Raw genomic sequence first — 27254 nt, 5'->3', positions numbered from 1 at the left:
TAAAAAAAAAAAAAAAAAGGTGTAATCCAAAGTTTTATTATGTTTTTTTCAGGTTATCCTTGATAAAAGATTCAAGTCCGTTGAATAGGCTTTCCCTAAAGGGGTGGTAGAATACTGAGCCTCAGAATAATAGTGACTTGGGTCAAGCTTTCCTCAGTATTCTCCAGGGTCCTTCTCTATAGCCCTTGCTTCCTTTTCTGTACCTTTTGTTTCTCTGTGGTCCCCCCATTTCCTGGCCCCTCTCCTCTGACTTCTTACTCACTCTGCCTTCCACTGACACCATCCATATTTCAGATATTCTCTGGTATTTCCTATTCATCAAAAGTTACTTAATCTGTCGTCCATAGCCCCGTGGCCCAGCTAAGTGAATGAAGTGCTCATCTTTGAACCTTGGTTCTTTTTTCTACGAATGCCACCAATATATACATCTTGATATCTTGATAAGTTGTAAAATGCTTCTGCTAGATTCTGATTTATTTATTTATTTTGCCTTCTTCCTTTTCCCAGTTGCCACTGGACCATTCCCTGAACTTGTGTATTACACATAGTTGTAGGCACAGGTCAGCTATTTAACAACGAAACAAAAATGACCTGCTAAATGCCCAATGGTAGGCAAAAACACAATATTATGTTTGATAATTTTTAGTAAAGAAGTCACAAAAGGTCAGATCTCCCATTGTCATGTACTCATAATTTATTTGAGCAGATGTTTGTCCAGATGACATTGAAAAAAAATGACCAATGTGCTATACCAGGTCCTGTCACCAGAAAAAATATTCACTTGTTAATTTCATAAACTAAATTGAGCTGAGATGTTTGTAATATAAAATGTTCCCTTCCAAGAAAATATTTTGACAATGAACTTTACCAGTTTCGCTTTGTAAAACAGACATGCTAACCATTGTGAAGTTGTCAAGGATTTCATTTTACTTGGATCCACAATCAACAGTCATGGAAGCAGCAGTCAAAAAATCGAGAATGCATTGTGTTGGGCACATCTGCTGCAAAGACCTCTTTAAAATGTTAAAAAGCAAAGATAGTACCTTGAGGACTAACGTGTGCCTGACCCAAGCCATATTTTTGATTGCCTCATATGCATGTGAAAGCTAGGCAACAAGGAAGACCAGAGAACAATTGAGACTATTGAATTATGGTGTTGGAAAAAAATATTGAATATACCATGGACTGCCAGAAGAACAAACAAACCTGTCTTGGAAGAAGTACAGCCAGAATGCTCCTTAGAAGCAAGAATGGCGAGACTGCATCTCACTTACTTTGAACATGTTATCAGGAGAGACCAGTCCCTGGAGAAGGACACCATGCTTGGTAAAGTAGAGGGTCAGTGAAAAAGAAGAAGACTCTCAACGAGATGGATTGACACTGTGGCTTAAGTATCAACAGGCTTAAGCATGATTGTGAGGATGGTGCAGTACTGGGCAGTGTTTCATTCTCTTGTACATAGGGTTGCAATGAGTAAGAACCAACTTAGTGGCACCTAACAACAATGACAACCATTGTGAGAGGACTTTGAGAGGGGTTTAGGGGCATTCCTCCAAACGCCAAGGTACTGGCTACCTATCTTGTTTTCCTTAAGGCTGGCTGTAACTATGAGCCATATCTGGGAAGCCACCCCTCTTGTAAAGAATTGGAGATAGAGGTGGTACCAAATACTGAAAAACAAAACATCACCACCACCTCTGGGCACTTGCAACTGAACCAGTGACTTTAATCCAAATCACCTGTTTGAATCAGAAAGGTCTTTTCTTCTCCCTTGTGTCTTTGGTTAAGGGCAGCCACCTTCCATGAACCTCGGGAAGTACTTCCAATCTTTTAGGGGTCCTGAACCTCCTTGGAGAAACTGGTGACAGCTCTGCACAGCCTCCCTACACAGAAGAGCACACGTGAACATCATTCCACACGTGCTTTCAGGGACTCACAGACTCTCCAAGGCTGATTCATGGACCCCTGGTCCAGAACATCTGATCTAAGTAAAGGATAATACTTGTGCCTACAAGATATTTTACAAAGACCTTTCATTTTCTCCATGTTACACTGGAAACAGCAAAGAATCTGACCTTTTTTTCCCCCAACAGCATCCTTGTAACCTTCCAATGGAATGTCTTTCTTTGTTTTCAGAAAAAAAGAGCCTCGTTTTATGAGAACATCATTAAGGCAATGAGGCCTCAGCCTGAATACTTTGCTGTTGGATACTATGGACAGGGCTTTCCTTCCTTCCTACGGGTAAGAAATCTGAGGGTGGTCCACAAAGCCATTAAGCCATGTCATCTTAAAGAGGAAATGTGTTGATCTCATTCCCAGATGGGCAGCAGTGTGTGAGCAGCTGCCGACCCATGTTCTCACTGTGGGAGGTTTGGGAGGGAAACTGCTTCCTGCACTGCCAGACTCGCCCCTTCTCCTCACCCCACACCCCCGGACACTACTGATCCGCTGGCAGACCTTTAGTAAAATGACTTTTCCCAGGTGGGATGAAAAGGGAACAACGGAACCACCCCTCCATTAGTCTGCTGCTACAGGTCAAGCTGAGGAAAAGTGTGGATTGATGTATTTAGTTGTTCATTTTATTTCCAGCCAGAGCTAGTTTGAGTGCAAATATCCCAAGGACAAGACTGGAAGAGTTTCACTAAAATAAAAGTAGTTTTGTTGTAACAGTGAAAAGAAGGCTGATTTTTTTTTTCTCAAAAATTTTTATAATGTGATGTTATTTTACAATGAAAAGAATTTTAAAAAAGAAAGATATAGTGCTAATTACAGTGAGACGTAGTCCTCCCCTCGTGAATTTTGCAACCTAATGGGGGAGATGTTAATTAAGTAATCACACAAATAAACGTAAAATTGAAACCAAGAAAGGTATTAGGTACTGTAAGAGTCTATAATCAGGCAATTTTTGTCCAAGTGTAATAAAAAGCTGTGGTTCACACAAATTCACCTGTATGTGAATGTTTTATAGCAGCTTTATTCATAGTCAGCAAAGACTGGATACAACCTAAATGTCCCTCAACTGGTGAAAATTACAAAAAAAAACCAGTTACCATCGAGTTGATTCCAACCCATGGCGACCCCAGGTGTGTCACAGTAGAAACTGTGCTCCATAGGGTTTTCAATGGCTAATTTTTCCAAAGCACATCCTGAAGTGTAAATAAACTGTGGTATATCCATGGAATACTACTCAAAAATATTAAACTATGAACTCCTGATATACACAGCCACACAGAAGAATCTCAAATGCATTATGCTGAGTGAAAGAAGTTAGACTTAAAAGGCTACATATTCTGTGATTTTATTTATATGACATTCTTGCCAAGGCAACACTATAAAGGCAGAAAATACATCAGTGCTTATTTGGGAGTCGGGGATAGGTTGGGCTACAAAAGGGCATGGGGAAATTTTGGGCAGTGATGAAACTGTTCTGTGTCTTGATTGCGGTCATGATTATATTCATCAAAACTCCAAAAAATACACATTAAACAGGATAAATTTTACTGTATGCAACTTATATCTGCGTTTCTTTAAAAAGAAAAAAAAGTCATGAAAGACTTCTAGTAACTTTAAGCTTCAACTGCAGTCTGAAAAGTGAGCTGAGAGTTGAGGTAAAGAGGATAGGAAAGAATCTTCCAGGCAGAAGAAACAGCACACAAGAGCACTGCAAGTGCCTAGAGATGAAAGCAGGCTACTGCAGCTGGAACCAAGAGAGCTGGGCTGTCTTGTCTGCATCCTGAGAGGAGCAGGGAAACTGTTGGGAAGATCATCTGACTTTGGTATGGTGAATGAGTGGGAAGCATGTATAGATAGACTACTAAGAGACTACTGCAGGTATCTGTGTAATCTGGACCAGTGGTGACTTCAGAGAGAAGTGAAAAGATTAGAGTGATTAAGTCAACAGCATTTGATGCTTGATTGGATAATTGGGAGAGGAAGAGAGAGGTGTCAGCAATGATTCCTAGGTTTCTGGCCTGTGTAATTGGAGGGCCACGGACCCCATTCTGTAAGACAACATACTGGGAAAAGATAACGCCATGAAGGAGAGACTAAATCCATTCATTGAATAAGTATTTACTGAAATCCTATTAACTATGCGTATTGTACTGGAGGCAGAGTTTAAAACAAACCAATGAACCAATGTCTTAGAAATTATGGAGCTTATATTTTATCCTGGAGGGCTAGACATAAAGTAGCTAGTTAAGATTTTTTAAAAAAGGTAAAATATTTAGTATATCAGATGGCATAGAACAGCGCCTCATTTAATGTAGATACTCAGTAAGTATCATGGAGAAAAATGAATCAGGAAAGGTAGACAAAGAGGCAGTGGTGGGGAATAGAATAGCAATTTTAAAAAGAACAAACAGGAAAGACTTCAATGAGAAAGTGACAATTGAGCAAAAATCTAAAAAAGAGTGAGAGAACAAGCCATTAGCTATCTAGAGGACAGTGGGGGTCTTAGACAGTGAGATGGAGAAGGATGAACAAGAGGCCAAGTAGGAGAATGGGTATCAGAGAAGTAGTAGGACCAGATTACTTAGGGCCTTTGAGATCTTTATAAGTTGTTTATAAAAGTCTGGGTTTGGACATAAGGGTCGCTATGAGTCGGAATCGACTTGACAGTACCGGGTTTGGTTTTTTGGTTAGCATGAGGTAAATTTGGAAAATCCAAAATATGTTAGCAAGCAATTTGATACATGGGTCTGGAACTCAAAGGAGAGTTCTAGGCTGGGGATAAAAATCAGTGAGTCACTTACATGAGATGGCCTAGAGAGAGAACACAAGGAAAATAGAGGGTCTGTGAGGAGGCTTGTAGAAGTTTCTATCTTAGCTTTGCTATTAATCTGGGTATCCTAATCAAGCTAAGATGATAATTATGCCTACCCTATTTGTTATATTTAGGAGCCTGGGGGCACAGTGACTAAGTGCTCAGCTGGTAAGTAAAAAGTTGGTGGCTAACCCACCCACCAGCTCCATGGGAGAAAGACCTAGCAATCCAGTCCCCTAAAGATTACAGCCTAGAAAACCCTATGGAGCAGTTCTGTTCTAGCACATGGGATTGTATGAGTCGGAATCCACTAGACAACACCTGACAACAACAGCTTATTGTATAGGAGTCCCTGGGTGGTGCAATGGTTAAGCACTCAGTTACTATCTGAGAGATTGGTGTTTTGAATTCACCCAGAGGTACCTCAGAAGAAGGACCTGGCGATGTACTTCTGAAAAATCGTAGCCACTGAAAACCCTTTGGAAAACGGTCCTGCTGTGAAACCCTTGGGGCCACCATGAGTCAGAATTGACCCAAGAACAACTTTTTTTTTTTTTTTTTTACCTGTTGTATGTGACTATTATGAGTACCACCTGAAATAACAGATATGAAGTAGAAGACCGTAGTAGTTCAGTGAAAACAAGAACACTGGACTTTCAAGTTCAAAGAATTGGGGTGTGAGTCATCTGCTGAGTGCTGTGTGATTTTGCCTACATCTCGTAACCACTAAGTCTTGGTTTTCTTACCCATAAGTTGGAGAAATAATGCCACATCACAGGTTGTTTTGAGAATTAAATAAATAATGTGTGGGAGTGCTTTGTAAACTGTAGTTTGTAGATGTTATGTGTTGTTAAAGTGTGCTGAAAAATATAAAACCCTAATGAACGATGTATTCTAAATGCTCTTTCATATTATAGACTGTGTCCTCAAACTCAGAATATATAAAATTATATTATTGTCTTACTCCCACCCCCAACCAGGTCTTCTCGTCTGTCAGTGGCACCATTGCCTTTGCTACTGTTCTCAGAATCCTTTGACTCCCTAATCTCCTCTGCCATTCACACACAGTCAAACACCAGATCCTGTTACTTCTTCTCCCACTCAGAACTGCCTGTGGTCCCTTCAGTAGACATGTACTGCATTCTCCCATTAGGTCTTCTAAAGCACTTACGTCATGTTCTCCATCACTCCATAACCTCCGGTGATTCCCCAGGCCTTTGAAACCTCTGCATGCCTTTCAAGGTATTTCATACCCTGGCCCTTCCTACCAGCCTAAGCTTATTTCTTCTACCTGAACGCTGTAGTTTATGCCCCTGGGTCTTATTCTTTCTTTCCTTTATCATACCTGGTGTCCTCTCTCCTTCTCTTTACCTCGCCTTGTCCATCTAGGCTTAAGTCCCCTGTCTTCCTTGAAGCCTTCTCTTTCCAGCCAAGTTCATACTTGATTGCTTCTCTGATTCATTTCACAATTATTGTCTGTATCATATAATTAGTGTTTTATTTACTCTGATCCCTTGCCAAGCACAGTTCTGCCTCAGTGATGGAATTTCATAACACCTGAATCAGTCACATAGGTCTTTCCCAGCTTGGGAAATTTTTATGATCTATTCCAAAAGATCTAGCAATTTTTACTCCCTCCGTTGTTGTGTCTAGAGGTATATTGCCTTCTCAGAGCTTATACTATCTAAAATTACAAAGTTTACTAATTTTTTACTTGTTTTTTATTTTCCTCCACTAAAAAGAGCAGGGTATCTTCGAGTCCAGTATATCTCTACTATTTGTTAAAAAAAAATTTTTTTTAACTTTATCATGGTAAGATATATATAATAAAGCATTGCTATTTTAATAGTTTTTAAGTTTGCACATCAGTGATGTTAACTACATTCATCAAGTTGTGTAGCCATCACCACTATCCATTTTCGTATGTTTTTATTCACCCTAAACAGAAACTCAGTACTCCTTATCAGTATTTGTGATATGAATGGAGCAGTGATTTTTCTTGGATAAGTGATTTTTAAAAGCATGTAAGACCACGTATGTATAACTTTTACTTAAAAATGAATCATGTGAGGCTGACAGTGCAAACTACTCTGCAGTGACGATCAGATGAGCAGATACCTTCAAAACAGAGCTAAATTTGTACTTGCACAGGTGACAACCACTGTGAGACAACTACTCCCTTGCCTACAGCCTAGGAAATTTCTTCAGCACCATTTGTTAAAAAAAAAAAAAATCGTTTTATTAAAGAGAAAATGCTGCATTTTAGAATTGAGGAAATCGTATTCAATTCAATGTAGTTACTTTCTTTTAAATTGTTTCCATCCACAGTGATTTTCAGGATTATCTAGGGATCGCTGTAAGCTATTTGCTACCTGTGTGCCGTGCCATGTGGTTACTGTATCACTGTGTCTGAAGACATATGGATTCTGTTCTTAGTATCATGCCCTCAAAGGCAGTGCCATTCCAAGTGCCGGTCCATAAACTGTAACTGGATCATAATGAGATAAGGAGCTTGTACCCAAATGTAAATCAAAGTACTGCCATCTCTCATCAAGAAAGTCTATGAAAAAAATACCAGCGTGAATTAAACAGCATGCCCAGTGATGTAGTTGATTTACATTGGGGCACAAAGTTCTTATTTCCTTGCAGATCAGTACAGGCCATTTGCAGACTGGCTGTGGTCCACAGACCCCACTGAGTAGCCTGCTCTAGGTATTTTGACTGTCTGTGACTTAACTCTGCAAATAAACCAAATGCCCTTGTCAAGGATCAGATACGATGGTTGTTGCTGGGCGGCATGTAAGAGTTACTCAGTGAGACTTGATGGTAGATTAAACTTTGACTGGGGTACAGTGGCTTCCTCAGGACCAAGGTCTCCAGTTCTCCCTTCCCTCTTCATATTTAATTGTTACACTTTCTGCCTGTGACCTGCAGAATAAAATCTTCATCTACCGGGGGAAGGAGTATGAGAGACGAGAAGACTTCAGCCTGAGGTTACTGACCCAGTTCCCCAATGCAGAGAAGATGACCAGCACCACGCCCCCTGGAGAGGACATCAAGAACTCCCCAAAGCAGTGTATCCTTGCCAAGGGGAAGCATGGCCTGAGTCTGGAACCTGGTAGAGCACCAGCTAAACCAGAGAAGCTAAGGAGCACAGTACCTTTTCAGAAAGCAAATACGACCTATGTCCTCAGATCACCCATGTAACTGTTCTGACTCGGTGTCCCATTTTATTTTAAATCCTTGAACCCTGATGTCATTAGCTGGTGGTTATGAAGTACAGTAAAACCGTTGAGAGCCAGAACCTGTGTAAAGTGGAAAACTGGAAGAGAAGGAAAATGCAAATATTTTCCCTAATAGAGAGCAATAGAAAAATGGTAAGAGTGAACCGTCAGAGATAAAAACTTGCAAGACCCAGAAAAACAAGGTAGTCCAACTGAGTTTCAGCTCTCCTCAGTTTCACTGCGTTTTCCACTAATGTAGAGTGATAGAAAAGTGGTAAGAAAGCACCCTGCCAAAGACAGGAAACTTGCAAGGCCCAGAAAAACAAGGCATTCCTGTTGAATTCTGGCTCTCGTAGGGTTTCACTGTATTAATAGGCAAGAGATGATAAGTAGATCTTGAATATGAAAGGGTATGTTTTATAATCATATGGGCAGCTTGAGGAGCAGATAGACTTCCTTTTCTGGATTCTGGTTAAAGACACGTAGCTCTTTTTTGTAGTATGTAGTGATTTATTGAAATACCAATTACATGCTTAAAAAAAGAAAACTAATGCTAATGGCTTCAACTAAAGACCTTATGAAATTAAACGGTATTCTAAGAGAGGTAGATAGACAAATAGCCATTGTGTCAAGGCTCCTCAGCCAGACTCCCTGGATTAGAGTCCCATTTCCATTACTTACTGTGTAACTCTGGGCAAATTACTTAACTTCTTTGTGCCTCAATTTTCTCATTTATAAAACGGGAATGGTAATAGTTGTTCCTCCTAGAGTTTTTATTGGAGCCCTGGTGGCGCAATGGTTCAGAGCTCGGCTGCCAGCCAAAAGGTCAGCAGTTCGAACTCACCAGCTGCTCCTTGAAAACGCTATGGGGCAGTTCTACTCTGTCCTATAGGGTCGCTATGAGTTGAATTCAACTCAACAGCAACAGGTTTAGAGTTGTAAAGACTCGTTGAGTAAATGTATGTAAAACACTTAGAACAGTGCCACACACATAGTAAAAAGTCAGCAAAAGTTAACCGTTACTACAGATCTGGATTGATAAATACCTATAGAGAAACAGCTACAGATCAGTAGACAAGCACCTCAAAAGTGAAGAGTAGTAGTGGCTGATAACACCCCGTAGAAGCTTGGAGAAGAAAGATCCTCCAAGGTCATTTCTGTTTTGGGTTATAGAGGTTCAGGAAACAACTGGGGAGCCTGCTTTGTGTGGGAATGAAGAGAGTTCTTCAAGACCTGGATTTAGAGGCTAAGTCCTGGTCCCGGGCCACAGTAATTTTCTGTGTAGTCATCTGACCTTGCCCAAGTATAAGTTTTTTTTTTTTAATGTGAAAATGCTTTGTGAACTATGACCATTAAGGCATAACCCAGTTGTCATCAGATTTTGTGATACATAAAACTCCCATGGAGACGTGCAGAGATGCTAATTCAGCAGCACTGGGGTGGTACCCACATCTGCACGTTGAACAAGTCCCAGGTAATTCTGGTGCCAGTGTGGTCAGCAGGCCTGACTTTGAGAAATGCTGGTAGAGTCACTGTTATGTCTAGACCTGAGTACTTTAAACTCTAGTTTAAATGCTGTAGACATTGACAGTACATCTGTACAGGTGGAAAAAAGTCATTTCTAAGATCTGATCATTATATCAGAGAAGGAGGCCTTAGTGCTGACCTGGTTTTGAAGCCTGACTTCACCACTCACCAGTTGTGTGATCTTGGCTTTTAAGTTCTCTAAGCCTTGAATTTTTAATCTATGAAAGGATACTAATAACATTCATCTCGTAGAGTTGTTGTACGTATTGGAGATAACATTCCTACCACCTACTACAGGGCCCAGCTATGGCGATCCATAAACAAGTGATATCCAAAGATAAATGAAATTCCTTTTGCCTGAGCTCTAGAGTCTAGCAGTTCTATAGGAATGCTTATCCAAAAATAATTTTCAAAGCAATTTCTAATCACCTGCTTCCTGGTGTTGAATAAATGTCTATTTTCCTGTGGTGGAGTCCCTGGGTGGTGCAAACAGTTAAGCACTCATCTGCTAACCGAAGGTTGGAGGTTTGAGTCTACCCAGAGATGTCACCCAGGAAACGTCTGGTGAACTGCTTGTGAAAAGTCAGCCATTGAAAGCCCTATGGAGCAATTTACTCTGGCAATGCTCTGGAGCCAGACTTCCTGGATTAGAGTCCCATTTCTGTCACTTACTGTGTAACTTTGGACAATATTACTTAACTTCTTTGTGCCTCAGTTTTCTCATCTCTAAAATGGGAATGATGATAATTCTTCCTCCTAGAGTTTTTGTTGGAGCCCGGGGGCACAGTGGTTAAGAGCTCGGCTGCTGACCGAAATGTCAGCAGTTGGAATTCACCAGCTGCTCCTTGGAAACCCTATGGGGCAGTTCTGTAACAAGGTCGTTTGCTAGATGTCCAGTCAAAAATGTCCTGGAATTAATTAATAAGCCATTTTTGTAATTTGTAAGGGAACACCATTTTCAGTGCAGTCAGCATTTGGATAAAAAAAATGTTTGGTGACAGGCCATTTCCATCTGTGAAGCAGGAGAAACAGGTGGTACTTTCTGCTTACAAAGCCATCATGGCCCCAGCCCCGTCCCTTCCTTAACAAGCTTCTCAGACATGCAGTGCTTCACCGTGAAGCCAGTCATGAGCCTGCCACCTGGCTACAAAGACAAACCAGTGCCCGAGCAGATCTTGAAGTAAGTGGTTTCTTTTTAAGACATTTGTCTCCCTCACACTCTTTATCAAGGAGAACATCATTATCAAAGCCTTAAATTTGTTACAGTTTGCAAGATCTATTGTTTATCCCATTTTGAGTGACATAAAGCTTGGTGACTCAAAGGGGTTTTTTTTTTTCTTTTTTATTGTAGTTTACAGAACAAACTAGCTTCTCATTAAACAGTTAGTACACATATTGTTTTATGACAACCCCATGACATGTCAACACTATCCCTTCTCGACCTTGGGTTCCCCATTACCAGTTTTCCTATCCCCTCCTGCCTTCTAGTCCTTGCCCCTGGGCTGGTGTGCCCCTCAAAGGGATTTTTTATGTTCGTTTTTTAGGCTGGGGGAAATCAGGAATTTCAGTTCTAGGTGTCTGGTCCTCCAGCTCTTATTTCCACTGGGGAGCGTTCACTGAGTAGTAGCTGACTTCCCGTTGGCTGGTGAGGTCCCCGGTGACATAAGTCCTTCTCTTGAGAAGCTGGCAGGGTTGATAGAACTGATACAAAGCTCCACAATAAGACTGCACATATAGATGTAAATACACGTACCATTCCAAGTTGGGAGCTGTGGTATATAGGAATGTTTGAACGTGAAATCAAATCAAACCGTACACCGCCTCAAACTTTTCACTGTGAAGACTATGTCGGTTTTACAATAGCTTAATGGGTAAAAATCAAACTGTAGAAGATGAAGTCAGAACAGAGAGGAAATACAGCATTGTTGCTTTGTCCTTCCCTAGCTACTACAGAGCCAATGAAGTGCAGCAGTTCAAATATTCCCGGCCATTCCGGAAAGGAGAAAAGGATCCAGACAATGAATTTGCTGTGAGTCCACCCCTTTTACCCACTAAGACAAGGTAAAATTGACATCTAAAATTGAGGCCTTACAGCTAACCAGCCTATGCAGCAGAACTCCTGGCAGCCCTAGCAGCAGAGGCTCCTTGTGCTTATTACCTAGACAGCAGCCTGTCATCTCAGTGGAGAGCTCTGGACTGAAGAGTCCAGCAACTGGCTGTGCTCCTGGGCCTGCTATTAACATGGCCTTGGGCAAGTCCCACCTCCCTAGACCTCAAGTTTACCATCTGTGGAGAGTGAGAGGATTTGAGTAGATGATCCATTTCAGCTTTAAACACCCCAGATCCTTAAATTTTATGAGAGTATTTGTCCCATTTATTAAGGAGGCATTTGGGAATAGAATCTCATTTAACTAAGCCACGGAGTTTTGCTCTTTTGCCTGGGAACAACATTTCACATTTTCCTTCCTTACGCCAGACCATGTGGATTGAAAGGACCACGTATACGACTGCATATACCTTTCCTGGGATTCTCAAGTGGTTTGAAGTCAAACAGATTTCAACAGTGAGTCATTTGAAATTGGAACTCAGAAAAATCTCTTCTGTCACCAAATATAATAACAGCCTTTGTTAAATTCCCCCTCCAATTCTCACTAGCTTAGCTAGCCTCCTCTGGCCAACATCATTTTTTCAAAAGGGAAATAAAGGACATGCTTGTATAATAGAACTCTTTATAAAACCGATGTTACAACACCAACCCTAAAGGTTACTCACAGTGAATGACTCCTTTATGAGCAAATGAGTGTTTTCTGCTCAACGATCCTGCCATTGTCCAAAAACAATTTTTGAAATGCCTCTTTTGAGTTTCCTGTCAATCACATTCTTCTGTTCTAAAACCTTTCCTGTTCTTTTATTCTTAGCGAATTACGTCACCAGTCATCCTGGACACCTCCTTCTTTACCACCCCCAAAGGCTGCCTCTTTTACCCCCTTAATAATTATTAAGCCTGTTTTCTTTGTTTCTAGTTCTCCTACTACTACACTGTTTCTGGTCCTTCATTCATGTCTGGCTGATGCCCTTGAAAAAGCCTCCTAAATTGGTCTTCCTGTCTTGCCTTCTCTTCATTTTCCTCACTGTCTTAGAGTGTGAATTCTATAGTGGAAACTTGACCATAACACTCTGAGGTGAAAGCCTCTCAGTGGCTCCCCAATGTCTAGAGTATAAAGCCCACACTTCTTAGCACACACAGGCAGGGCCTATTGTCTCGGTTTTGCACCTCATCTCCTACCACTCCTACCTTGTCCTATGGACTCTACAAGAACTAATCTACTCGTTCATGCTGTCTCAATCCTCCATAACACTGAGTCATCTCATCTGCCTGGAATGCCTCTCCCCACTTCTAAACTTAACCAACTCCTATTGAGATTCAATTCAGGCACCAGCGTCTCCAGGAAGCCATCACTGAAACAGCCAAGCAGAGTTAGGTGCCCTTTCTCTGTGCCCCATAGCACCATGGAATATTTTATATCTTGAGACCTCATAAAGCCATAAGCTCCTCCCAGACTTAAATTATATTTTAATCGTTTTTGTGTCTTTGGATAGGCTGTCCTGCTGTTCATTGTCATTAATCTTCTCAAAACTTTCTCTAGAAGCTCTACTCAGAGAATTATCATTATTACAGCTCCGCGTTTTTCCTCTCACAATTTCTATAGTTCCAATTTTTAAGTCATCATTGTGCTTTCTAGAAGAAATAGCTTATTTTGCAGCTTACCAACACCAGTTCAAGTAAATGGGTCATCCAAATAAACACGAACAAGACAAGCAGAGCTTAACTGTCCTATAAAAAAAATAAAAATAAAAACACTGTCCTATAGGTGGTAGGTAATTTATACTGTTTGAGAGGAATGCTTAAGCTTTTTCCAGTCTTTGCTGTGGAGTTCACGAAGTACCCTTCTTCTCTGGTGCTTTCCATCTCTCAGGAGGAAATCAGCCCTTTGGAGAATGCCATAGAAACCATGGAGCTTACCAACGAGAAGATCAGCAACTGTGTTCAGCAGCATGCCTGGGACCGGTCGCTCTCTGTGCACCCGCTCTCCATGCTGCTCAATGGCATTGTAGACCCAGCTGTCATGGGGGGATACTCCAACTATGAAAAGGTAGGCAGGGTCTCAAGAACCCCACAGGACACACAGGCCTGGAGCGTTTCCATGGCTACCTCAGTGACACTGTGTGATTGGTGAATTAGTTTCTTGTACCTTCTCTGACAGTTAAGCACTGGCTGCTAACCAAAGGGTTGGCAGTACGAATCCATCCAGTGGCTCTGTGGGAGAATGACCTGGCTATCTGCTCCCGTAAAGATTGCACCCTAGAAAACCCTATGAGGCAGTTCTTCTTTATCACATGGGGTCGCTATCAGTTGAAAATTGACTCTATGGCACCTAACAACAACAGCAGACCTCTTTATTAACGAGTAGGTCGAATTAATGAAAAGATTGTCCTCGACCTCACACCTGCTAGAGACAGTCAGGAAGCCAGCCAACGTTAGGCTACAGCCTAGTAAGAGTCACTGAAAGAAGATCAACCCACTATTCTCTGTCCCATTCCCTCTCTCCCCTAGAAAAAAGCAAGCCAGTGGTTAGGCCCGGGAACTCAGGATGCTCTAGAAATAGAGCAGCATTTGTGGGGAAGGCAGAGCCACATTCTATTTAGAATTATTTTCCAACAACTCCACCCCTGACTTCATGGGTGCTCTAGGTTATGCAGAGCCCTAGTGGTGCAGCAGTTAAGAACTACAGCTGCTAACCAAAAGGTCGGCAGCTCGAATCCACCAGCTTCTCCTTGGAAACCCTATGGAGCAGTTCTACTCTATCCTACAGGGTCACTATGAGTCAGAGTTGGCTCAGTGGCAGTGGGTTTTTTAATAGGCTACATGAACGAATGGTGGCCCGGACCCCACGATTAAATTGGTTCAACTAAGTGTCGTATCTGTTATTCTGGGGAGGGGGGGGACATGAAAGGAGCCCTCACCACATTTTAATTCATTGCATAGGGTTTGAATAGAGCACCATTTAAAACTTAGGTCATACATTCAGTACATATTAAGTAAAATTAATAGATGTAGGATTTTGAACTGTTAGGACAACTTTTCAGGGGCTAAATAATTTTGAATTATTTCTTTTTCTTGAATATAAAACAAACATTTGGAAAGTAAACCCCTGTGGAGAAGCCTGGACAGTGAGTGGAAAGAAAAGGAGTTTGCTGGGAAGGGTGAGAGGGCATTCAGGGGGCTGATGCTTTTATTTCTTTTTGCACATAATGTCCTAAGTGGTGTGGCTCATCGCAGTGACCCAATTCTGCTTTCCACTGGCCACTGTTGTGCTGTTGGGCAAGATACTTACACCACTCTCAGCTCCAGATTTCAGAACTGTAATGAAGCTGAAGCTTGAAGAGATATCTTACAGGAGGAACATCATACGGTGTTTGACACATAGTTGGGACTTCATGAATGCTGGTTTCCTTCCCATCTCCCTCAGTCCACTGGGAGCAGAGTGTGTACTTGGCGTGTTTTCCATGAGTCATGCTGCCACTGCTATGACTGTGACTGCCGCTGCAATGCTCTTCTTCTCTTTTCTCTTCAGCTCTGTAACTTTCTTCTCTGTTACCACGCTCAGCGGCTGGGACAGACTCAGCAAATGCCTGAGAGAAGGTCTAGTTTACACATGTTGGGTTTTAGTTACAATTTCCAGTGTCACAGTGGAAGTCAGTACAAAAAATAGGATTCAAGATACAAAAGGCTTTTTATACTATAATGATTTCTGTGTATATTTTTTCTTATAAGTTATCTGATACCAATTTTGGTGTTTTTCCCAAGTATTAATTTGTACAGAATGCCCCTAAACTCGGATTCATATATACGAATATCTGAATAATATATAAGGTTCATGTAAGTTTTCCAATGTGATAGTTTTCTAATTGAAAAATAAGAAAGGAAAGAAGCGAGGATGGAGAGACTTTCTTTCACATACTTTGGACATGTTATCAGCAGAGACCAGTCCCTGGAGAAGGACATCATGCTTGGTGGAGGGTCAGAAGCAGAGAGGAAGACCCTCAACGAGATAAACTGACACAGTGGCTGCAACGATGGGCCCATGCATAACAATTGTGAGGATGGTGCAGGACCCGACAGTGTTTCGCTCTGTTGTACAGGGGGTTGCTATGAGTCAGAACCAAGTCAACAGCACCTAACAAGAACACTTGGCCTCAATCATAATGTGACAGAAAAGACAAATCTGGATCAGATTATTCTAACACTGTAATTTTTGTCACTGGAAACAAAAAGTCATGCTCCTGCCAAAAAAAAAAAAATAAGAAAGATATACAGGCAAATAAATAAATTTCAGAACCTTTAGCTTGAAATACTGATTTACACTTTAAATTAGTATATTTGACTTTACACATATTAAGCATAAGAAAAAGTCAAACTCATTAATCTCCATGATCTGTTGCAACCAGTTGGGAAATATATTATTACATACCTGATACAGGTGACCTATTTTATTTTTTTATAATTTATTTTTGTTGTTGAGAATATACACAGCAGGACATAAATCAATTCAACAGTTTCTACATGTACAATTCAGCGACATGGATTACATTTTTTGAGTTATGCAACCATTCTCACCCTTTCGTTAACATAAACTCACTGTCCCCTAAGGTTCCTATCTAACCTTTAAAGTTGCTGTTGTCAGTTTGATCCCATATAGATTTTTCTTAAGAGAGCATAATGCTCAAGGCAGATATTCTTTACTAGTTAACGTATTGTTTGGTTTTAAGAAGACTTCAGGGAATATTTTTGGTTTAAGGTTTAAAGATGATCTTAGGGCAGTAGTTTTGAGGGCTTATCCAGCCTCTGTGGCTCTAGAAAGTCTGGATTCCATGAGAATTTTAAATTTTGTTCTACATTTTCCCCTTTTGGAACAGGATTCTTCTACAGAATCTTTGAACAAAATGTTCAGTAATGGTAGCCAGGCATAGATGACCTATTTTAAACCAGCCCATTACTCATTGCATGAACACAGGAGCTGTTTTCTGTGATTCCTCAGCCCTTTCTCTTTTGAGGCAGGACTCTGCTGGAAAAATGAATTTCAGAGCATACTGCTCTGATGGTGCCTGACCCAACTGATGCCTTAGGAATTTAAGTACATATAATATGTTAAAATTTTTTTTAACTTTAGAAACCTTAAACTGCTTGTATCTGAAGGTTGTTGTATGCTTTCGAGTTGATACTTACTGACTCATAGTGACCATATATGGCAGAGTAGAACTGCCCCATAGGGTGTAATCTTTGTGGGAGCAGATCTCCAGGTCTTTTCTCCTGATGAGCAGTTGGTAGGTTTGAACCACTGACCTTTCGGTTAGCAGCTGAGTATTTAACCATTGCGCTACCAAAACCAAAAAACAAACCCATTCCCATCAAGTCGATTCTGACTCATAAGGACCCTGTAGTACAGAGTACAACTTCATGGAAGCAGACTGCCATATCTTTTTCCGTTGGAGTACCTGGTGGGTTCAAACCACAGACCGTTCAGTTAACAGCCAAGTGCTTAACCACTGTGCCACCACAGTTCCTTTATGGAACCATCAGGGCTCCTTTGGAAAAATTAAGACAAAGATTTAAGCAAATACTGCTTTTTCATTTATTTCACCATCCCTTGAAAAATGAAACTGGCTAGAGTAAGCTATTTTGCAAGTGTATTTTGCAATACTTGGGCTACATACTCTGTGCCCAACAAGGTGAAGAGTTTGCACCTTCTTTGTTTTCCACGCAAAATGGGACGATCCTTTATATAACTATATCCCATAGCTTTAAGAACTCTTTGAGTTTCATGGTAATGGAGCAAAAGAAAGAGGGGAAACTTTAAAAGTTTTTCTTTGTAAGCACTTTTAGAAATGAAGGTTAAGGTGTAGGGAGAAAATACAGCTCCCATTTTGGGCTCTGTTGGAAATGTTTGCTGCTGTCTTGTTTTTCTTCTTTAGTCACTTCTGTCATTAAAATGGTAAGACCTGTGTTTGGAGTTGGAGTTTGGGCTTTATTTACTGGAGCCCCTGTTATAGTGCCTTCATTGGGGCAAGGAAGAGCCATGAATGTTTACCAACAATGTTAGGGGTGGTAGCATGGTACTGATGTGTAATAATAAGGGCACTCTGCATTTAATATTTTTAAGTCATTTTCGTATGTATATCTCATTTCTGCCCTCAAAACAGGTTTTTGGGATAGGCGTTAGTAAGAAAGTATAGAAATTAATCCTCACTTTACATAGTGAAAAAATGGGTGCAGCCTGTATCACTAAGTGGGGCTAAAAAACTAACATTTTGTTCCTATTAATTTTGTGCCCTTTCCTTTATAATATCTATATGCTTAATTTAATCAGTAATCTTTAGATGTCGTTTCTTCGGAAATTTTAATATTTATGTTAATGAATGATATTTGGCTTTGTGGATGATTACTTGATTAATAAGAGTGTGTGTGGGGAGGGTGCTTGTTGAGAATATACTCGTTAGGAGTTTCATGATTCCAGAAAGACCACAGAATATAGCAAGTAATCTTTTCAAATTGTCCACACAGGTATAAGGGCTATTCTAGGAAGGGAATGAATTTTAAGTTAGATGTTCCTGGTTTATCAGGTAGAACGGTTGTCTTATCATCCTTCCCAGCTTTCCTCCTCCCTTTTAAGGTCAAATGCATAGGTAGGAATGTGTTCTAATGAATCCCTGCATTTGTTCTGTTTTTAGGCTTTTTTTACTGAAAAGTACTTGCAGGAGCATCCTGAAGACCAGGAGAAGGTTGAGCTGCTGAAGCGACTCATAGCATTACAGGTATATCACAAGGAGGATGTGTGACTGGACAGCTTGCCAGTGCGTACCACGGGCAGCCATAAGTCATGACTGGCAAGATGTTCTCTAGGGTTTAAATCTATAAGCCCGCTTTCAGGGTCCCCCCCCCCTTTTTTTTTAATCCTATGGAATCACATCCTTCTTTTGGGGTGGGGGAGCAAAGCAGCCAAGCCCTAGTAATAGCATTCAACTAAACCATACAGTGTTGAGAGGGACTTTCTTAGAGCCAAGACTAAAGTCCACAAATTGGTTTCCCGGCCTGTGTTTCCAGCTGACAGCTGTTGGCCTCATTTTTCTCTCTCACTACATCAGTATCAGTGGTAGAAAACGCAGCCATCAAATTAGGCTAAGGCTTACACCTGTCAGCTGCTCACCCACGGAAATGCCCCAGGATTCGGTTGGATTTGCCTCATCTATCAGCCCTTCCCCAGTGTTGGGCCTGCTGGTGTCACTGGTGGCTGTATTCTCTGGATCATTAATCCAGGTGTGTCCAGTTCACAAGCACTAAACTGAGAAGTCACATTCTCATTGGATAGCGCCCTGTTTGCCAGGTTACCTGTCCGTCCCCAGCACCCACTCTTCCCCAGCCTCCAAATCTAAATCATCCCTCTTCCCAAACCATATTTCATTCTTTTTATGCTCTTCTCTCCAGATGCCTCTGCTGACGGAAGGGATCCGCATCCACGGCGAGAAGCTGACAAAGCAGCTCAAGCCACTGCATGAACGGTTGTCTTCGTGTTTCCAGGAACTCAAGGAGAAAGTAGAAAAGCTCTATGGGGTTATAACTCTGGTAGGCTTCGTCCAAATAGCCTTCACCCTTTTTCATGTCTGTTTTACCTTTTCCGACATTGATTAGTTTTGTAAATGCCAAGCAAGTCATAATAACATAGGTGGGTATGCCTATACTTGGGGCGGGGGAGGGGGCATATTCTGCTGTTGGTCGTCTTGAACCAGCATTGTTTGAGAACTAGGTAGGAGTTCTCAAACTTAAGTGAGCATCAGGACCACCTAAAGGGCTTGTGAAAACACAGAAGTCTCCATCCCCAGAGTTTTCGATTCAGTAGGATTGGGTTGTTGGGTGCCATCAAGTCAATTCTAACTCATATTGACCCCATGTGACAGAGTAGAACTGCCTTATAGGGTTTTTTTCTCTTGGCTGTAATCTTACAATTCGCCAAGGCTTTCTCCCACAGAGCTGCCGGATGGGTTTGAACCACCAACTATTCAGTTAGTAGTTCAGCACTTAACCTTTGAGCCGCCAGGGCTTCTTAGGGATTGAGGAAGACCAAAGTATCTGCATTCCTAACAAGGTCCCAGGTGATGCTGATGCTACTGGTCTGGGAACCCATCTTTGAGCACCACTATTCTACAGCTTGGAAACCCTGGTGGCTTAGTGGCTAAGAGCTGCGGCTGCTAACCTAAAGGTCAGCAGTTCGATTCCACCAGGTGCTCCTTGGAAACCCTGTAGGGCAGTTCTACTCTGTCCTGTAGAGTTGCTATGAGTCAGGATCGACTTGACGGCAACAGATTTTTTTATTCTAGAACTTGAGGTTTTCCTAATCCCAGACACTGGTTATTGTTTTCCTGTCTAACCCAATTCTTACAGTTTTTCCTAATCTTTATTTTCTATTTTGATGAAAAATTTAGTCTTCACACCTTTTAAGAACAGGAAGAATTGTGAATTACATTTTATAATGCATGTAGCTGATCTCATGAAGTTTTGACAGTTCTAACACATTTCTCATGGTTATAGTTTTCTTTTTTTCCTCCTGAGAATTTCAGTGGAGGGATGCAAGGGCTAACCTTTTTTCTCCAGCGATATATTATAGAGACCAGCTTCATTTACCTGCAATTTTTTCGCTTGAGATTACCCTGCTTTCTTCAACTGTCTTATTCTTTTTTTTTATTATTATACTTTACGCAAAGGTTTATAGAACAAACTAGCTTCTCCTTGAACAGTTAATACACATATTGTTTTATGTGTACTAACTGGTTAACAACCCCACGACATGTCAACACTCTCCCTTCTCAACCTTGGGTTGCCTATTACCAGCTTTCCTGTCCGCTCCTGCCTTCTAGTCCTTGCCCTTGGGCTGATGTGTCCCTTTAGTCTCATTTTATTTTATGGGCCTGTCTAATCTTTGGCTGAAGGGTCAGCCTCGGGAGTGACTTCATTACTGAGCTAAAACCTTGTCTGGGGGCCATTCTCTTAGGGTTTCTCCAGTCTATCTCAGGGCAGTAAGTCTGGTCTTTTTTTGTGAGTTAGAATTTTGTTCTCCATATTTTTCTATCTCTGTCCAGGACCCTCTATTGTGATCCCTGTCAGAGCAGTCAGTGGCAGTAGCCAGGCACCATCTAGCTGTGCTGGACTCAGTCTGGTGGAGGCCATGTTAGTTTTGTCTTCAGTTTTCTTGATTCTCCCTTGCTCCCAAAGGGATGAGACTTGAGTATCTTAGATGGCCGCTCACAGGCTTTTAAGACCCAAGACTCTACTCACCGAAGTAGAACGTAAAACATTTTCTTTAGAGACTATGTTATGCCAACTGAGCTGCATGTTCCCAGAGACCATAGTCTCCACATCCCTCAGCCCAGTAATTCGGTCCCTCTGTGGAGCTTCCATGACCTTGTCTTATACAGGTTGTGCTGCATTCCCCAGTAATGTGTACTTTCTTACCCTTCACCAAAGTTACCACTTATCTATTGTCTATTTAGTGTTTTTCCATTCCCACCTCTCCCCTCCCTCATAACCATCAAAGATTGTTTCTTGTTGTGTGTAAACCTTTCCATGAATTTTTATAGTAGCGGTCTCATACAATATTTCTCCTTTTGTGATTTACGTATTTCACTCAGCATAATGCCCTCCAGGTTCATCCATGTTGCGAGATGCTTCATAGATTCAACATTGTTCTTTATCGGTCCGTAGTACTCCATTGTGTGTATGAACCACAGTTTGTTCATCCACTCATCTGTTGGTAGACATCTAGGTTGTTCCCATGTTTTTGCTATTGTGAATATTGCTGCAGTGAACATGGGTGTGCATATGTTTATTCCTGTGACGGCCTTTATTTCACTAGGATATAGTCCTAGGAGTGGGATTGCCGGATCTTATGCTATTTCTGTTTCTAGCTTTCTAAGGAAGCGCCATTATCATTTTCCAAAATGGTTGTAAAATCTTGCATTCCCACCAGCAGTGCATAAGAGTTTCAGTCTCCCCACAGCCTCTCCAACATTTGTTATTTTCTGTTTTTTTTGGTTCATGTCAGTAATGCTCGGTAAGATGGTATCATTGTGGTTTTGATTTGCATTTCCTTAATGGCTAGTGATTACGAGCATTTCCTTATATGTCTGTTAGCCTCTTGAATGTCTTCTTTGGTGAAGTGTCTGTTTATGTCCTTTGCACATTTCTTAATTGTATTATTTGTCTTTTTGTTGTAGAGCTGTTGGATTTTCCTGTAGGTTTTAGAGATTACACCTTTGTTGAATTTGTAATAGCCAAAATTTTTTTCCCAGTCTGTAGGTTCTCTTTTTACTCTTTTGGTGAAGTCTTTTGATCCGCATAAGTATTTAATTTTTAGAAGATCCCCATTATCTAGCTTATCTTCTGGAGTTTGTGTGTTGTTAGTTATGTTCGTAGTCTGTATTAGGGCCTCTAGTGTTGATCCTATTTTTCTTTCTATGATCTTTATAGCTTTTGGTTTTATATTTAGGTCTTTGATCCATTTCGAATTAGTTTTTGTGTATGGTGTGAGGTATGGGTCCTGTTTCATTTTTTTGCAGATGGACATCTAGTTTTGACAGCACCATTTGTTAAAAAGGCCATCTTTTCCCCATTTGATGGGTTTTGGGCCCTTGTCAAAGATCGGGTGACCTTACGTGGATGGATTTACATCTGGGTTCTCAATTCCGTTCCATCATTGGTCAATGTATCTGTCACTGAACCAGTACCAGGCTGTTTTGACTATTGTGGCTGTATAGTAGGTTCTGAGGTCAGGTAAGGAGAGTCCTGCTCCTTTATTCTTCTTCTTCAATAGTGCTTTACTTCCTGGGCATCTTCCCTTTCCATATAAAGTTAATGATTAGTTTTTCCATCTCTTTAAAGAATATTGTTGGTTTTTAGATTGGGATTGCATTGTATTTGTAGATTTCTTTGGGTAGAATTGTCATGTTCACAGTGTTGAGTCTTCCTATCCATGAGCATGGTATGTTTTTCGATTTGTTTAAATCCCTTTTGGTTTCTTGCAGTAGCGTTGTGTAGTTTTCTTTGTATAGGTCTTCTACATCCCTGGTTAGATTTATTCCTATTTTATTTTTTTAGGAGCTATTATAAATGGTATTGTTTTCCTGATTTCTTTTTCATCATTCTCTTTATTGGTATATAGGAATCCAACTGATTTTTGTTTGTTTACCTTGTACCCTGCTACTCTGTTAAATCTTTCTAGTAGTTTTCTCATGGAATCGATTAGGTTTTCTATGTATAATATCATATCATCTGCAAGTAGGAGCAGCTTTACTTCTTTTACCAGTTTGGGTGCCCTTTATTTCTTTTTCTTGCCTTATTGTTCTAACTAGAACTTCCAGCACAGTGTTAAATAAGAGTGGTGATAAAGGGCATCCTTGTCTTGTTCGTGTTCTCAAGGGGAATGTTTTCAGCCTCTCTCCATTAAGAATGATGTTGGCTGTTAGTTTTCTATGTTGTTGTTTTTAGATGCCGTCGAGTCGGTCCCAACTCATAGCAACCCTATGCACAATAGAACGAAACACTCCCCGGTCCTGAGCCATCCTTATAATCATTGTTATGCTTGAGCTCATTGTTGCAGCCACTGTGTCAATCCACCTCATTGAGGATCTTCCTTTTTTCCACTGACCCTGTACTCTGCCAAGCATGGTGTTCTTCTCCAGGGACTGACCCCTCCTGACAACATGTCCAAAGTATGTAAGACGCAGTCTCGCCAACCTTGCTTCTAAGGGGCATTCTGGTTTTACTTCTTATAAGACAGATTTGTTCATTTTTTTGGCAGTCCATGGTATATTCAATATTCTTCGCCAACACCACAGTTCAAAGGCATCAGTTCTTCTTCGGTCTTCCTTATTCTTTGCCCAGCTTTGACATGCATATGATGTGATTGAAAATACCACAGCTTGGGTCAGGCATACCTTAGCCTTCAAGGTGACATCTTTGCTCTTCAACACTTTAAAGAGGTCCTTTGCATCAGATTTACCCAATGCAATGCATCTTTTGATTTTTTGACTGCTGTTTCCATGGCAGTTGATTGTGTCTTCCTTCAATACCATTAGTTCCTGATCATATGCCACCTCTTGAAATGATTGAACGTCGACTGATTCTTTTTGGTATGATGACTCTGTGTATTCCTTCCATCTTCTGTTGATGCTTCCTGCGTCGTTTAATATTTTCCCCACAGAATCCTTCACTATTGCAACTCGAGGCTTGAATTTTTTCTTCAGTTCTTTCAGCTTGAGAAATGCTGAGCATGTTCTTCCCTTTTGTTTTTCCATCTCCAGCTCTTTGCACATGAGCTGAAATGGACTGGTATTGGCCATTTTGAATTGGACAATCATATAGTCTGCTATGCTGGGAATGACAGCTTGAAGAGGAATGGTGTTGCATTCATCCTCAAAAAGAACATTTCAAGATCTATCCTGAAGTACAACGCTGTCAGTGATAGGATAATATCCATATGCCTACAAGGGAGACCAATTAATACGACTATTATTCAAATTTACGCACCAACCGCTAGGGCCAAAGATGAAGAAATAGAAGATTTTTATCAGCTGCTGCAGTCTGAAATTGATCGAACATGGAATCAAGATCTATTGATAATTACTGGCAAATGGAATACGAAAGTTGGAAACAAAGAAAAAGGATCAGTAGTTGGAAAATATGACCTTGGTGATAGAAACTATGCCGGAGATCGAATGACAGAATTTTGCAAGACCAACGACTTCTTCATAGCAAATACCTTCTTTAATCAGCATAAATGGTACGCATGGACCTCACCAGATAGAACACACAGAAATCAAATTGACTACATCTGTGGAAAAAGACAATGGAAAAGCTCAATATCATCAGTCAGAATAAGGCCAGGGGCCAACTATGGAACAGACCATCAATTGCTCATATGCACGTTCCAGCTGAAACTGAAGAAAATCAGAGCAAGTCCACGAGAGCCAAAATACGACCTTGAGTATATCCCACCTGAATTTAGAGACGATCTGAAGAATAGATTTGACGCATTGAACACTAGTGACCGAAGGCCAGACGAGTTGTGGAATGACATCAAGGAGATCATACATGAAGAAAGCAAGAGGTCACTGAAAAGACAGGAAAGGAAGAAAAGACAAAGATAGATGTCAGAGGAGACTCTGAAACTTGCTCTCAAACGTCAAGCAGCTAAAGCAAAAGGAAGAAGTAAAAGAACTGAAGATTTCAAAGAACATCTCGAGAAGACAAAGTAAAGTATAATGACATGTGCAAAGAGCTAGTTTTGTATAGATGTCCTTTATTACCTTTGAGGAATTTCCCTTCTATACTTATTTTATTGAGAGTTTTTATCAGGAATGGGTGTTCAACTCTGTCGAATGCCTTTTCTGCATTGATTGAGATGATCATATGATTCTTTCCATGTATGTGGTAGATTGTGTTTATTGGTTTTCTAATGTTGAAAAAAAATTTTTTTTTTTTTAATGTTGAACCATCCTTGCATACATGGTATGAATCCTACTTGGTTGTGGTGTATTATTTTTTTGATATGATGCTGAATTCTATTGGCTAGAATTTTGTTGAGAATTTTTGGATCTGTATTCATGAGAGATATTGGTCTGTAATTTTTTTTTTTTTTTAAGGTGTTTTTGCCTGGTTTTGGTATCAGGGTTATGCTGGCTTCATAGAATGAATTTGGAAGTATCCCTTCCTTTTCTGTGTTCTGAAATAGTTTGAGTAGTAATTGGTGTAAGCTCTTCTCTGAATGTTAGGTAGAATTCTCCAGTGAAGCCATCTGGGCCAGATTTTTTTTGTTGTTGGGAGTTGTTTTTACGACCTTTTCAATCTCCTCTTGTTAGGGGTCTGTTCAGATTTTCAACATCATTTTGTGTTAGTTTGGGTAGGTAGTGTGTTTCTAGAAATTTGTCCGTTTCCTGTAGTTCTTCAAATTTGTTGGTGTATAGTTTTTTTTAATAGTACTCTGTTATGATCCTTTTTATTTAAGTTGGGTCTGTTGTAATGTCCCCCAGTTTCCTTTCTTATTTGGGTTATTTGTGTCCTCTCTTGTTTTTCTTTTGTCAATTTGGGTAGTGGTTTGTCAATTTTGTTGATCCTTTCAAAGAGCCAACTTTTGGTTTTGTTGATTCTTTCTGTTGTTTCTCTATTCTCTGCTTCATTTATTTCTGCCCTGATCTTTGTTATTTCCTTTCTTCCGGTGGCTGTGGGCTTCTTTTGTTTGAGTTGTATAGCTAATGTTTTGATTTTGTCCATTCTTTTTTGATGTGTGCATCTATTGCTGTAAATTGATCTCGGAGCACTCCCTTTGCCGTGTCCCATAGGTTTGGGTATGATGTGTTTTCATTCTCGTTTGATTCTAAGAATTTTTGATTCCATTGTTTTCTGTTACTCAGTGGTTTTTATGGAAACTGTTACTCAGTTTCCATGTAATTCTTTTTCCTTGCTCTTCCTGTTGTTAATTTCTACTTTGATGGTGTTGTGATGAGAGAAAATACTTTGTATTATCTCAGTGTTTTGGATTTTGTTGAGGGTTGCTTTGTGGCCTAAGATGTGGTCTACTCTGGAGAGCGTTCCATGTACATTAGAAAAGAATGTGTACTTTGCAGCTGTTGGGTGGGTGTTCTGTATGAGTTCAAGTTGTCTGATTGTGGTCTTTAGATCTCCTGTATCTGTGTTGAGTTTCTTTTTAGATGTTCTGTCCTTTACCAAGAGTGGTGTGTTGAAGTCTGCTACTGTTATGGTCTAACTGTCAGTTCCTCTTTTCAGTGCCTTTAGTTAGTTTTATGTATTCTGGAGCCCTGTCATTGGGTATGTAGATATTTATTATGGTTATGTCTTCATGATGGGTTGTCCCTTTAATTATTATATAATGCCCTTGTTTGTCTTTTATTGTGAATTTTGTTTTAAAGTCTGTTTAATCTAAGATTAGTTTTGCCACTCCTCCTCTTTTTTGGTAGCTGTTTGCTTGATGTATCTTTTTCCATTCTTTGATTTTTAATAAATTCACATCTTTGTTTCTAATATGTGTCTCTTGTAGACAGTGTATTGATGGATCCTATTTTTTTATCCACCCTGTCACTCTCTGCCTCTTTATGGGTGCATTGAGGCCATTTACGTTCAGTGTAATTATTGATGTGAGTTTATTGCTGTCATTTTGTAGTGGTCTTTTTTTTTTTTTTGTGGTGCTGATGTTTTCTTTGTTCCTTTTACTCTTTTGTGCTGAATTCCTTTTTTTGTGTGTGTGTACATTTTTTTTCATTTCTTTTGTTTTTGTAGATTTTTGTGTTTACTGAGACCTTATGTTTTTCTTCTTTATTTTGATGACTTTCTTTACTTTTACCTTGAAATTTACCCTTATCTTCCCAGGTTTGCATTCCTTTGCATTACAAAGTTCTATACCTACACCTTTTTTCCCCTCTTTTATTGTTCTAACTGGTTGTCATTTACAGATTAACCTCTCTGGTTCCCTGTTGTAAACCTTTTAGTTTTGAATAGTCCTTGAGAGTTCATTTCCTAGTTTGGCATCTGGCTGTTGTTATCTTGCATCCTAGATTCAGGCTGCTGTTGTTTGTTCTCAAACTGAAGGACCTCCTTTAATAATTTTTATAAG

At 40.4% G+C, this 27254-nt stretch overlaps 1 protein-coding gene across 10 annotated transcripts in view; it reads left to right on the top strand.

Moving 5' to 3' along the window:
• The window catches only part of DOCK5 (dedicator of cytokinesis 5), a 233671-nt gene that overhangs the window by 187782 nt on the left and 18635 nt on the right, over nucleotides 1-27254 (top strand). For all 10 annotated transcript variants that reach the window (XM_064272667.1, XM_010592365.3, XM_023550999.2 and 7 more), the window contains 8 exons: nucleotides 2137-2241; nucleotides 7700-7841; nucleotides 10615-10696; nucleotides 11461-11545; nucleotides 11993-12079; nucleotides 13494-13670; nucleotides 18307-18390; nucleotides 19061-19198. In XM_064272667.1, coding sequence (XP_064128737.1) covers nucleotides 2137-2241; nucleotides 7700-7841; nucleotides 10615-10696; nucleotides 11461-11545; nucleotides 11993-12079; nucleotides 13494-13670; nucleotides 18307-18390; nucleotides 19061-19198 — 900 coding nt within the window. The remainder of the gene's footprint in view (nucleotides 1-2136; nucleotides 2242-7699; nucleotides 7842-10614; nucleotides 10697-11460; nucleotides 11546-11992; nucleotides 12080-13493; nucleotides 13671-18306; nucleotides 18391-19060; nucleotides 19199-27254) is intronic.

This window comes from Loxodonta africana, chromosome 19 (assembly GCF_030014295.1).
Source record: "Loxodonta africana isolate mLoxAfr1 chromosome 19, mLoxAfr1.hap2, whole genome shotgun sequence".
Taxonomy (NCBI): domain Eukaryota; kingdom Metazoa; phylum Chordata; class Mammalia; order Proboscidea; family Elephantidae; genus Loxodonta; species Loxodonta africana.
This window is presented reverse-complemented; position numbering and strand designations above follow the sequence as displayed.